The following is a 14,252-nucleotide window of genomic DNA, read 5'->3' as shown; positions in this document are numbered from 1 at the left end:
TTAAAGACGTATAGTATTCTCTTACGAAATTCTCAAAGTAAACAGCTAAACCAAGCATGACAAATTTTCCATAAAAATAGACTCAAAAACTTCTCAGATATCTTCCCTTTGTGACAAATTCCAAGGCATCTTCAGGGACATAAACACAGCTGGTTTTAAAGTTTGTAGGGGAACCTTATGCTGCTAGGAAAAACAAAAAAACCAAAAAACAAAAAACACGAGATTATTCTGCTGTAGGTGTGCTTTGATTTGCAGTCAAAACAGAAGACCAAGTTGTCTGTCTTGGCAGGCTGAGTTGCTTTTTAAGTCAACTTAAGAGTTCTAGGGGCCAATAGTGTACTCTGTCTATATCTGAATGAAAAATGCTGTAGTTTCAACTTGTTCTTTGCTGCTCGTTTTTTTACTGACATTGAACCTATCATAGCTACAAATTTTTCATAAGCCAGATGTTTCTTTCCTTAACCTGGATAATGCATACTTCACCCAGCTGAAACACAGCTCAGGGTTCAAATGTAAGAGGAGGTGCAAACATCTGTGTGTGTATCGTCACTCATATGACCTGTTGAATGGTAGCTCTCTTTTGACAGTTAGATCATAAGCAGTTAGAAAAATAAACAATTGTTTTTAATCAAGAAATTTGCTCTATACATTTATCAGACTCCAAAGTGTCCTTTTATGTGCCATCTTCGTTTATGTTTGTTTGTTTCATTTTAAGTTCAGACCTTAATTAACTTTCAGTAGAAATAGCTTTCTATACAGCTAAGAAAATTCACAATCCTCCACTTCCAAAGTGGATTAAACAGAAGTTTCTTCTCTCTGCATCAACAGAGGTAAGAGCATGACTGGTTGATTGTTTTTTAAACTTCAATGTATACAGAATAAAACTGAGTAAAAGAAATAACTGAATAAAAATAAAAAATGCGTTGTTCTTTTAGAGGTGGTGAGACAAGGTCTCACTGTGTTCTAGAACACACTGTGGAGATCGGCCTGGCCTTGATCTCATAGCAACTCACCTGTCTCTGAGTCCCCAGTGGTGGGGTTCAAAGCCTGCACTACCCAAACCCACGCCCTGGCTAAAATTCATCATTCCTTTTTATAATTTTTTATGTTTACTTTATGTGCATTGGTGTTTTGCCTGCATATATGTCTGTGTGAAAGTGTTGAGTTCCCTGAAATTGAAGTTAGAGACAATTGTAACATGCCACATGAGTGCTGGTAATTGAACCTGGGTCCTCTGGATGAAAGTCAGTGCTCTTAACCACTGATCCATATCTCCAGGCCCTAGAATTCACCACTCTCAAAAACCAGCCAAACAGGAATATAGGCTTAGATGTTTCACAGCCTACTTTATTTAGGCTCCAACCTCCCTTCTAGCTTATGGTCTAGAGGTAGCAAGGAAGATTAGTAGGAAAAGGGGGTGTGAATCTGTCTAGAAGTAGTCCCTTGGGGCAACAATCTTCATTGTCAGGATATCAGCAATCCAGTCCAATAGCAAACACTAAACATGAATCAGTAGCAGTGGCCTGATCCAGCAGAAACGGCAAGACCCCACTGAATTGGCACAAGTCAGCAGAAGCAGCAAGAATCAGCCGGAATACCTCGAGAGGCTCTTTGGTGCATTTCTCTATGAGAAGTGAAGACCAGCAAAGACCAGCAAAGGCCAGCAAAGGCCAGCAAAGAGTGGCAAAGACCAATGAAGACCAACAAAGTGTTGCACAGCTAATAAACACCACCGAAGCATTGCAAGACACAGCAATGCACAAGCATCCTCTCACTGTCTGTGGGGTTGTATTTATATTCTTCTAAACACACCCTCTCAAGCATCTGCTCCACCACAGCATCATCTGCTTTCCCAGGTATCTGCTTCAGCAAAACATCCTTCCATATGACTGCTTCAGCAAAACATCCTACTACAAGACAGTTCCCCACCACCACCAAAAAATCACACGACACAGCTGAATTTCCAAAGAAACCAGAAATTTCCACTTCATAGCATCTAGGGACATGGCTCAGCAGTTAAGAGCACTGGCTGCTCTTCCAGAGGACCTGGGTTTGATTCCCAGGGATCCACATGGTAGCTCAGATCCATTCATAACTTTAGTTACAGGAGATCCAATACCCCCTCTGGCTTACTCTGGCTTACTCTGGCTTCCTCTGGCTTCCTCTGGCTTCCATGTACACTATGCATCATGTGGCACACAGGTATACATGCAGCAAAAAATACTCATATACATAAAATAAAATAAATTTAAATATAGCCAGACAAAGTGGAACATATTTAATCCCAGAACTTGTGAGGCAGAGGCAGGTAGATTTCTGTGAGTTCTAGGCCAACTTGTGACTATATCTAAGGGGGGAGGGTGGAAAGGAAGAATGAATCTTGTCTTTTGCAAAGAGAAACTTTTTTGATAATGAGGGTGGTGTGTCTACATTAATCTGTGAATATAAAGATAGGTATTGATAATACAATTTGGAATTATACTGGCTTAGGAACATTGCAGTAATGTGTTCTTTAGGGTTCATGAATTCATCCGCTACATGTAGTTGGCTAAGTTTACAGTACTAGTCATGAATTCCCTCCTATTGGACAGTCCTTATGTCCAATTAGGTGGCTGTTGATTAATACTAAGACGTAAGTGCCACTTACTATACCCTTGGCTCTATCGTGCCATGCTGGTTCCTGTGGTAGCTCATAGGCTTTACAGCCCAGGGTTGTTGATTGCTCTTCTACCTTGGCAGCTTGCATACCATGTTTGCATATTGTAAGAGCTAGCACTCAGGACTCCCAGGTTCCCAGGTCAATTATGGCTTGATTCTGCTAAGTCCTGTGTTAGAAGTGTGTAGTATCTTCATTAGAAGGATCTTATTTCATGTTCTAGAAGGCAACCATGGGCAATGACAATAGTCTACATTTTTGGAGAGTCTTTTGAACTTCCCTGACTTGATTTTCAACAAGTCAAATGGAGGAGTAAAGAGGATCTTCTGTAAATATCACCTGTCAATAAAAAAGCCAATGGCCAATGAGCTGAGGCAGGAAATAGGAGGCAAAGGAAGAGAGAGGATTCTGGGAAATAGTGAGACTATAAGAAAGATTCAAGAGAGATGAAGAGCAAGATTCCAGAGACTAGAGGAGAGATGGATGGAGGAGACAGACATAAACCAGCAGGTAAATGAACTCAGGGAAATGCTGAGGGAGACACTGAGGAGATGCAGAAAAAGAAGTGGGCCAGAACCAAAGGAGAAGGAACTAACCAAATGGTGTACATAGAATAGTTTAAGCGAGCTAACTAAGTTATGAGCTAGTCAGGGAATGAGCCAAAGCTTATGGCCTAGGCATTTAATAATAAATAATTAGTCTCAGAGTCACTGCTGTTGGGAACTAAGTGGCGAGGAGGAAAAACAGATTTGAAAGTATTTTATTTTTCTAGGGAGGTTGTACACCAGGACTTTGATAAGCAATTTATGCTTCTTTATAGATCATTATCACCCCAAATGGCATAACTTTATTTGAATTGTTTGTATGTGCACGTGCACACATGAACATGTGTGTATTTCTGAGTACACATAAAATAATTGTTTCCCTGTGGCTTTTATGATAGTGTTTAGTGTTACTTATCCTTCAGTTTTTTCTTTACAACAGATGGATCCCATCACAGAAATCTACAACTGGTCAAATGCATAGAACAATGGACTGTGAGTACCCGTCTCCTATAGATACATCTACAATTCAACCCCTATACCTAAGATTCACAGAGGAAGGAATGGGAAGACTGTAAGAGTCAGAGCACTGTTACAACATAGTGTCCTCTATACACAACAAGGAATTGCACCCACGAAATGTGAACAATACAGTCACCTAAACAAGACCTAGACAATGACAACACCAATTGACATCCCAACATGGATGGCGACATCACACAAGGACCCACCCCTAGATAAAGAGCTATGGGCAATTAATGGTTGCTAAGAGACTGATCAGTCTTCTCCAGGGCCAAGCACACTGATGGGTTTTACAGTCCCAGGAGGTCAATGCTAAACACATGTACATATGAGCAACACTAAGTGGACCCAGATGTTTGTATTTATATGCACTTATGTAAATGGATAAAATAGACAGGTAGGTAGGCAGAAGACAGACAGACAGACAGACAGACATGTAAGAATGACAATTAAAGAAAAAAAGGTCATGAAAATTGAGAGGGAATAGGAGAGGAGATGGAGGGGAAATAGTGTGTAGGTGGAAATGATATACAGTACTCACATGAAATTCCTAAAATTAAAATGAATGTATTTTTTTTAAAGGAGAGAATGATAAATTCAACTGTGGAGGGTTCCACAATGTAGTAAAGCCAAGTAAATAGCCACCACATCCTAATTTATGCTACCTAGCCCCTAAAATAATATATTTATGAATTCATATGTCACTCTGGATGGCAGAAAATTAAAGGGATGTTTGATAGACTTCGCTTTACCATTGCCTGGGATGGGCTAGTGCACTAGGAAATGTTTAAGGTGGTGAACTGTAAAAGACAAACTGTTTATTTTGGCTCACAGTTTGAGAGATTTCAGTCCCTGTCATATTGATCCCATGTCTTTCATCCTCCAGCAAGACAATATGTCATGGCGAGGAGCAGCAAAGCTCCTCACATCATGACCAAGACAGGAAAGAAAAAAGAACCCAATTCCCCATTCAAGGGCATACGCTCAATATGTTCAACCAAGGCCAGGATTTCTTTCTTTTCTCTCTCTCTCTCTCTCTCTCTCTCTCTCTCTCTCTCTCTCTCTCTCTCTCTCTCTTTCTTTCCTTCTTTTCTTTTCTTTTCTTTTTTTTTTTTAGAAGCTTTTTAGTTTATTTGTCCTCTCAGAAATCTGCACATCACAGCAGAACATCAAGTCACCACAGATCTACTCCTTTGGCTTTTTGCCAGTGCCAACATTGGCCTTTGCAGTCCCCCTGACCACCTTCATTCTGTTCTTGCAATCCTTTCGCTGTTTTCAGGAGGTCTTTTTCTTCTCATAAAGGCCATGTCTTGCTAGTCTGTGCTTAGGCTCATTCTTCTTTGCATAATCTAAAGAATCATAGATCATACCAAAGCCAGTTGTCTTGCCACCACAGAAGTGGGTTCTGAATCCAAATACAAAGATGACATCTGGTGTGGTTTTGTACATTTTGGCCAACTTTTCCTGAATTTCTGTCTTCGGTACTGTTGCATTCCCAGGATGAAGAACATCAATGACCATCTGTTTCCTCTGAAGCAGACGGTTTGTCATGAACTTCCTGGTCCAGATGGTTACTGTGTCATTCATGATGGCTATGGTGCAGGAGCTGTAGAGGAGGAACCAAGGCCAGGATTTCAAATGAGCAGCCTCAGGTGAGGGCAAGAATCAAAGAAACCAGCCAGGTAATCAGGACATGGCTTCCCGAGAGGTCATAAAACCTGAACCAGTGGAGGACAGAAAATGCCCCAAGACTTTCTGAGGAATGCAGAAGGGACCCTATGGTATCAAATAGAAAGAGGGAGAGATTTGATTATGCATACACCCATTCACTTGGAGTCTCATACATCTTAATGGAACAGAATGGATTCGAGGTTTTTGATGTTCTGGAAGTTATCAACGTTGAAGGATAAAGCTAAGGCAGTGAGTTTTAGAATCTGAGTGTGGAATGCTTACCTCCACTTCAGAAATCTCTTGTTAGATCTCGGTTTATCTATTCAAGAGGAAGTAGCAATTTCTGGCAGGCTGTAGCTTTTTATTCACATCAACAGCAGAGAGAAGCACTATGTAGATCCTACAAGTTCTGAAGCCAAACAGGTTTACTTTTTAAGGGATCAGACATGAACTTGAAACCAACAGCTTGTAGATATTAATCTACAAATCTTGGTAGTATTAAGTAGTCTTTTCAGTGATAACCACCAGAGTGAAGGATTGCAGAGAAATACTAATGTCACAAGGATATTTAGTGGCCACCCAGAACAATCTCCTTTATTTTGTAGAAGAAGCTGATGTCAGGGGAGTTATATCTTTCTCTTAGTTAAAAAACATAACTGATGATAAACCTCAGGTCACCTGCCTTCCAGTGGTCATCTTTTCTCAAGGTCTTTCACTTCAGCCTCTTTGATTCCATCTATCAGGGGAACTAACAATGAAGTTCTGATGTCTCCATCTGAACCTTCCTCTGTCTCAGAAGCAGAAGCACACAGCTGAGAACCTGCGAGTTAAGAGGAGCTCTAGTTCTCAGAGTGATATAGGCTGGCCAGGGGCCCAGAGGCCCAGAAGAGCACATGGTTGGAGGATGTAATAGAGTACCAACCAGCCCTCATCTCCCCATATTTGATATCTGATGCATTTGAAGAAAATCAGCAAAGGTTCTGGTTCCTCAAAGTTGAAAGAAAGCAACAGTGGCTGTCAACAGGAGCAACTATTGGTCAAGGATAGAAAGAAATCAGTTTAAAGAAGAGGTGGAGAAACATTGGCATGAACCCAACAAAACTTAAGCTGCATTCATCAGGACCCTTTCTGATCCCATGAAAGTCTTATCTTTCAGTCATTGTTTTGTATTCGTCTTCTTAATGGAGTCCTTTTAAACTGCATGGGTACAAGCTTCTGACGATAGGGTGTACTCAACAGTTCGGTGTCCCCTAAAAAATGCCTCGAAACTGTTCATGGCCTGTTTCATTAGCTGTTGCAAGTTCAAATGACCACTTTCAGGCCCTCCTTTCCCAATGATATCAATAATAGGATTGGAAGCAGAAGAGATAATGCTGAAAGTTCTACAAGCTAAGTGATAGATAGTCTTTTTCATATGAATATTTAGGATCTCTTTCCTCTTAGTTTATTATTGAATTTAATTTAAGTTTCTATTGAAATTATATTTCTGAGCAACAAGGATAATTTAAGAAGCAATTACAAATGAGATGTTCAATAGAGCTGTTTTGCATATTTATTGCATTTTCATATCTTGGAAACAGGATAGAGGTAAAAAACAATGAAATCTTGATTTCTATTTAGATAGAGATTTATCATTATTTGTGAGATATGTCCACCATGGTTTTACTTTAAAACCACAAATAAAGTTTTAACAATGGGCATTTTTCTTGTTGAGAGGTCTGTGGTCAGACTAAACATCTCATGGAACCTGATTAGATCCTGAGGTTTTTCAAATTCAATATTCAGCAAATATAGAGCACTTCTTTGGCCATAAGAAATAATTAAGGACTTTGGAGCTAATGTAACTTGCCTGAGCCTGCTTCATTTTCTATGATGACATGATAATCAGACATCACCTCCTCTTGTATTGTGTCCCATCATACATAGGTTTGAGGCAGAATAAATCACTCATAATTAATCTTTTTACAATCTAGGTGACGTTGCTTTAGGTTTTTCCAACATCAAGGTCTTCATTTGTCAATACTCAAGTTAGGGAAATTTTATGTTATTAAATGCTTTCTTTTTCCTCCCAATTATCTTGAATCCAGAAAAGTAGACACTCAGTCATTATGTGAAGACAAAGGAACATTGAATAGTTAATTATACAACAGCCAGAACTGTCCATTGTGTATTCGTTCTTATAATAGATCGCTGGAGGGTGAATTAGCTTATTTAGTTTGAAATCTTGTGAGATAGAAATAGGATTGTATTAGCGGCTAACGTTTGCATAGCAGCCTGAGACTACAAAGATGGCTGCTGTAAAAGAGTACAGAGCTCCGAATAATGGGGAGGAGGGTGTCCCGTGATTTATGTGATGAGATGTGTCAGATGATGTCTAAAAATCCACCTTTTCTGAATCCCTACAGTATCACTGTGATCCTACAGGCTTTACTTGCTTCCCTAGAAATAAACCCTCTCCACATGACAATCTGAAAATCAAATATGCAAAAGCCGTGAGTCGTAGCATTTTCTATAGTTTCTTTACTGGAAGAGATCTCCAAAGGTCACCTAGTTCGTCCCATCGCCAGCCAGGAAGGACTCTTGCTAATACTGAATATAGCTGTACAGTGATCTGCATTAAGAAAGCTTTTAAAGATCCCTGGGGTTGGTCAAAAAATAGCTAATATTGGCCTGATTCATAGAACAGCATTATACGAATGTCAAAATAGCCACCTTCATCAAGGAAGACATCCATCAGGGCTGTTAAGTGCTAGGGCCAGCTTCATGAGAAAACACTTTACTTTCTCAGAGAATGGGTGGTAGATTGAAGAAATGACCAAGGGTGGTAATAGTTTTTGTTTAGGTAGTTCAATGCTTGTCTAAAAGGAAAGACTGTCATGTCAAAGACCACAACAGGAAACTCTAGCGGTGACTAAAGAGGAACAGTTAAGTAGGACCTGTAACAAGTCTTTCCAGACAGCTTCAGAGTACAGAGAGGAAGCAGCTGTTTTAAGCAAGATCTGATTAGCATCAAGTTATTGAGAGGCAGATAATGAAACAGAAGAATAATATCAACAGGCCTACTCATAACTGACCCCCCCCAATCTCCCAAAGCTGAGATTGCTAGAACTAGAATTTATTTCAACTCCATGAAATGGTGGATGAGGACAAGAACTCAGGTGTAATTTCACATTCCTATCACTTTGCTGTGTATCAAGAAAAGTAATCTTCCACTGTTGTTTAGACTTCTGAGTTAATAGAGTCGGAGTGCTTATACGGACATCTAAAAACATAATGGAGTAAGGTTTCCGTGGGACTCACTTGCACCTTTAAGTCTTTCTGCTGAACTGTCTAGAGATCTTAAGGGAATGGAGATAAAGTGGGGGGAATGTCCAAACTTGATAATTCTATAAAGCACCCACTTGCTTTTATGAGTTTCTATTGCATTTTTTCTTCACAGTTATATAACTATGAGGTAGCCCAGGAGCCCTGTTGATTGTGGACACCTTCTGCAGAAGGAAGACTGAATGGAAATAAGAGTAGAGGGTTTTGCATTTTGTTTATTTTTGATCTACCCTCTGGCCAGATTTCAAGTTGTACCTCTTCTAAGAAATTAATTTTAAAATATTTCAATGTTAAAAACTGACAGGTAGCCAGGGGTTGTGGCTCACACCTTTAATTCCAGAACTTGGGAGGCAGAGGCAAGAGTATTTCTGTGAGTTCAAGGCCAACCTGGTCTACAGAGTGAGTTGCAAGACAGCCAGTGCTACCCAACCTTGCCTTGGAAAACTAAAACAAACAAAGAAACAAACAAAAAATGGACAAGTACCCTGTGTTTTCAGTCAGAGCTTGGTCTGGCTTAGAGGAAGAGGATGCTCTTAGCACTGGCTCCTCCCAGCCTCCTTTAGGTAGGAAATAGGCCACTGAGAACTTTTGGATGAGCAGCTGCTTTGCTCAGAGAACACAAAGGATAAAAAAAAACAGTCTTCAGGTCACCTTTCTACTTCCTTTTGTGACAACAGGAGAAACAGGAAAAAGCAGATTCTCCCCCTCCCCCACGTGTCTCTGGGTCTGTAGCATTCCTGTAGTGGGCACCTGGCCCTTGAGTTCAGGTGCATGTCCACCGTAGAGCTAAGGGGAAAGAACTATTTCCTTAGCGTTTTGAATTTAGCAGAATAGCTCTCTGCTATGTACATCAGATTTGCCCAGATAACTATGGATAATTTGCTTTGTGCTTACAATCTGTAAGAAGTGTTACTTTTGCCAGGCCTAGTGGTCCATACACACCCTTAATTCCAGTGCTCAGGATGCAGAAATAGGCAGATCTCAAAGGTCAAGGCCAGCCTGGTCTACAGAGTAAGTTCCAGGACAGTCAGGGTTACACAGAGAAACTCTTCTCAAAGGAACAAAACAAAAACAAAGCAGAGGAGGTGATGGTGGGGGTGACACTCAGGTTACCAATGGAAACAGATTCCCATTTTGAAACTAGATCTTCTTAAGGTATCAAAATGAAAGGGATGTTTAAAAAAAAAGGCAGAGAACAGTAGATTCTGTAACGTTTATTACCAAAAAAAGGTCAAAATCTTTACATGCTATGCATGACATTAAATGTCATATGTAGGGTTCACTGCAAGCAAATCTTTAAAAAATATACATACTGTATATATTTACACTTCAAGTTTAAGTAACTGATGTCAAGGTATAATTCAGTTTCTAATCCTTACCTACCCTGTGGGTTTGTCCTGCTACTAACTAAACAGCGATTGTGTATCTTCACCCAGGCACTAGAAGAGGTAGGAGCCGCTTTAAATAAACAAACTGGAGCACAATATGAAGACCATCACTGAAGCAGCTTAGCTACACTGAGGAAACCCTAGCTAGCGTTGATCATCTCAAGAAGCATGTAATCTGTCCAGGAAACTAGAACTGAAATAACTTCAGAGAGGTACCTTTCTGACCACATCAGACTAAGAAGGCCTGCCACTCTGCACCCAAGAATTGTACTTGACTCATATAGCAGCGTTAAGGCTGGTAGCTAGACACCTTTCCCCTGATGAGGCAAAAAAATAATATGCGAATAAAAGATATCAAATATATATCTCTATACACAGCCTCTGGAACTCAGAAGCCAATTTAGACAATTCCTTTGCCAAGTAAAATCCGTATTAATTTCTGCCCATGCCCACCTCCAGCCCAAACTAAGCTCTTAAGTCTATTCAAAGGTGGGGAGCAGTCTGTTACTTCTGTAGACCAAAGGTCCTCAGCCTTAAGAGTGGGCCTCAGGAAGGCTCTTGAGCCTGAGAAGGGCTTCCTAAACTCCGGCCAGATTTGGTGGGACTTGTTTCTGACCTGGGAAGCTGAAGCGAGGCCACAGAAGCAGCTGTGGCCAGAAGACCCTCTCGTTCCCTTTTCTTCTGTTTCATCCTCCGGTTCTGGAACCAGATTTTGACCTGGGTGTCATTCAGTTGTAAACAGTTGGCTATCTCGATGCGTCGGGCTCTAGTTAGGTACTTATTGAAATGAAACTCTTTCTCTAGCTCTGTCAGTTGCTTGGTGCTGAAATTCGTGCGGATGGCACTGGAGGGGCTTGTGGCTCCATAGTCGGACAGTTTGCCTGCAACATAAAGACAAGGTGTGAGCGGGACAAGGGGATGCTGAAACTATTCAGTGGGGCTAAGAGTTAGGATCAAAGTCACAGCGCAGCCCTCCTGAGTGATGAACACAGCTGTACCAGAAGAAGCGCTCTGGCTCTGCCGAGGCCTCCACCCTAATTTTCTCAGCTCTTGGGGCATTTTCTGACCCTGAGCTCTCTCCAGGACTTGGTGGCTACATGGCTCTTCACGGAGGAGGCGGCTCCCCGGACCCCAGGTGCCTCCCCCCCCAAAGCCCACCTCCTTACTTTTCTTGGGGGCGTTCCTCTTCACTTTCATCCATTCGAAAGTGCTGTGGGCGGCTGGAAGGCCGGAGGTGGGAGAGGCGGGCTTGGGGCAGGCTCCGGGGGCCGGGGACACAGTCTGAAAGGGCCCGGGGTGGCCGTCTGCGGGCTCCTTGAGACACGCGGGGAAGGGGCCAAGCTCGCTAAAGGCAGCAAAGTCCACCTGGCCGCTAAGCAGGAATGATCCCCCACCGGAGAAGACCGCGGAGGTGGCATAGTGGACGTGCGCCCCGCCCTCGTCCGCCGCTCTCCCAAGTGTGCCCGGGAAGTCGAACGCCGGCCCGGACCCCAAGAAGCCATACTCGGCGGCAGAGGCAGGTGCGGCGCCCCGCTCGTAGGCGCCTTCCAGGGTGCAGGGCGCGTACCGGGGCGCGGAGGGCTGCGGGACCGGGGACTGAGTCGGGACTGCGGGAGGCGACGGCGTGGGCCGGGCGGTGGCCAGGGGCAGGCAGCTCACGAAGGCGCCGTCCCCGCTGCCCAGGGGGAAGGCGGGCTGCAGGGCCACAGGGCGCGCGTCCGCGCGGCAGAACTTGGGTGCGAAGCCTAGTACGTCGCCGCCTACCCCTCCGCTGCCACCGCCCGCGGCGCACGACACGTACTCCAGGTAGGAGCTCATGGCTAGCTCCGCGCAACCCAGGCGCCGCACCCTGCTGGTCCGCGCAGCTCCGCCTTCCAGCTACCCTCGCTGCCCTCGCCGGGCCATGGCGAGCGAGTCCGAGGTAAATAGTGGCCTCATATACCGGCGGCGGCAGCCACGTGGCGCCAGCCGGCCAATCGGCGCCTTCCCCGCACTGGCCGGTCCCGACTGGAGTGCAGTTCCACGCTCCTGCCCTGCTGCCAACTTAGCCAAAGCGGCTGAGGGGCCTCCGCCCAGCTCCGGGGAGAGTGGCGCCGGCGGAAGGGCGGGGCGAGAGCCCTGGACATCAGCTCCCCCGGACAGGTATTGCGGGAGAAAGGCAGTGGAGGGCAAGGGATGCAGCGGTCAGGACTGGTTCCTCTCTGGACCCCTTGGGCTACTCCCCGGGGACCGGCGGGAGAGCTTGGAGGAGGCTGGGTAACAGTATTTGCTTTTGCCCTGCGGGGACTCTTCCCAGTCCTCCCTCTGAGAAGGTCAAGTTACTCTTGTTCCCCCTTTTTGGGTGCATTCGGGTTTTCTTGACCCAAGAGTCGCTCTTGTCCTAAACCTAGAGCAGACATTCATTGCATTTTCCCTCTTTTCTGCCTCACCGACGACTCCTAGGACCACCTAGGACATGCGATGAAATCATTTTCACTAGCTTTTCTTTGCACCATCCCCCACAGCATTTATCCCCTTCAGCTCCCCTTCCAATTTGTGGCGACGTGGTGAGAATGGGTGTTTGTAGTGTCACTGTCGATTTGGGCAGAAAATAAGTTTATGTCTCGGGGAAGAAGCCAGATTTTCCCCTCTGACGAGGTCATCAGAATACCGAATCCACTCTGGCGGAAAGGCCCTTGTGCACTATCTAGAAGGCTGGCACGCGAGCAACTCACGCTTTCAATGAGACTCTTGGCTGGAGGGCGCTGGGCATCCTGGGGACCGGTCAGATCTCAAAGCTTTGGACTGGCTTGTACCTTAAAGCAATTAAAGGTTCTGTTCCATCAGATAAGTGCTGCGTCGTCTCTTGCGAGTGTAATCTGAGGGCTCACGATGTTAATGGGCTCACGTCTTTCCCTTGATAATATGGTTTGTTTACTGAGTGTAGAGAGACGGGAAATAAAAGTGTAATTGGCACAGGAAATGGAGAAGAGAAGGGTTATACAGACAGGCTTTACACTGACAAACTTTCCAACTTCCTTAACCATTTCTTCTCATGTTTTCCTCTTTAGGGCAATAGGAAAACTCCAAAATAAATAAATACAGGTTAAATGAAGGTGGCTTTCTAAAAGCCCGGGGAGTGAAGATTCTAAAGGGTCTGCTCCTGGTTTATTCAAATGCCCTTGAAAACTTGATCTTTTGCAGCCTCTAAGTTAGAATGAGTGAGGTTTTGTTATTGCTTTATGCATCCACTCGTCACGAAACAGCGATTGAGCCTTTGCCTAAAATTCCACTCAGGCATCATAGTGCAGGGAATGAGCCCCTTTCAGGGCTGTGGACTTGTAAGTAAACAAAGCTACAGCAAGAGTATATTGTGCTGGTGAGGTGGAGCTGGTGCAGCCTAAGAACCTAGACTTGGGAATGGATGTGTGACTGAGCACAAAGCTACAAGAGTGTGGGGTTCTTGACAATGAATGGAAAGTAGAATCCTCCTACTAAAAGCAGACCTTCCACCTAAAACTAACCACTATTGCTTTCCCTGAAGCATATTTTTGGCGATTCTGTCTTTGCTTCAAGTAGAAACTATACCAAAATTAAATGAGCAGCTGTCGGTATTTGTATTGTTGTTGTTTTGTTTTAACGATTGCATTGAGAGTGGACATGAGGTTGGAGTAGGTTTTAGTATTTGCTCAGACCCAACTGTAGTTCCCTGGTGAACCCATAACAGAGAGCTATGGTGTGTTTACTATCCTCTCTTCTTTTAGTTTTTGAGTCCTTGGGGTATCCTATGCGCTGAAGCTCAGACTGCTGTCTTCTTTTATTTTGGTTTTGATGTGCTGGGTCTGACACATCAGCATGTGACAACCCAGGGCCTGACACATGCTAAGCAAACACTACTCTACCAGTGGGCTACATACTCAGCCCTTGAGTAAGTTTACTTGTTGTTTGTTGGGAGCCAAACCTCTGGTCATTTCGTGCCTGAATTCAGCAGATGTTTGCCATCTGCACTAGGTAAAGGCATTTTATTATGCTTAGAAAAAGATATCCTTAAAGCAAAGGAACAAGATTCACTTCTGCAAGGTTCATCCTACTTCTGTTTGCTATACTTCAAGTCAATGGGATGCTCCTCTCTCTCTCTCTCTCTCTCTCTCTCTCTCTCTCTCTCTCTCT

At 43.7% G+C, this 14,252-nt stretch overlaps 1 protein-coding gene and 1 pseudogene across 1 annotated transcript; both read right to left on the bottom strand.

Annotated features, from left to right (window-relative positions):
- Positions 1–4,905: 4,905 nt before the first annotated feature.
- On the bottom strand, positions 4,906–5,309 carry LOC116092029 (annotated as a pseudogene).
- Positions 5,310–9,914: 4,605 nt separating this feature from the next.
- Hoxd1 (homeobox D1) lies at positions 9,915–12,043 on the bottom strand. Its single transcript, XM_031373399.1, has 2 exons — positions 11,270–12,043; positions 9,915–10,984 (listed from the first exon to the last, which is right to left on the bottom strand). Exons 1-2 carry the CDS (start codon positions 11,919–11,921, stop codon positions 10,650–10,652), a joined length of 987 nt encoding a protein of 328 aa, XP_031229259.1. The 5' UTR covers positions 11,922–12,043; the 3' UTR covers positions 9,915–10,649.
- Positions 12,044–14,252: the final 2,209 nt, after the last annotated feature.

Source organism: Mastomys coucha, unplaced genomic scaffold (genome assembly GCF_008632895.1).
Source record: "Mastomys coucha isolate ucsf_1 unplaced genomic scaffold, UCSF_Mcou_1 pScaffold15, whole genome shotgun sequence".
Classification (NCBI taxonomy): Eukaryota; Metazoa; Chordata; class Mammalia; order Rodentia; family Muridae; genus Mastomys; species Mastomys coucha.
This window is presented reverse-complemented; position numbering and strand designations above follow the sequence as displayed.

What these genes read in the sequence shown, in the direction of transcription:
- Hoxd1 (XM_031373399.1), bottom strand. Translation starts at nt 11,921, where the DNA reads ATGAGCTCCTACCTGGAGTACGTGTCGTGCGCCGCGGGCGGTGGCAGC. An exon ending in GAGGAACGCCCCCAAGAAAA is followed by an intron (nt 10,985 to 11,269) that starts GTAAGGAGGTGG and finishes TTTATGTTGCAG; the next exon opens with GCAAACTGTCCGACTATGGA.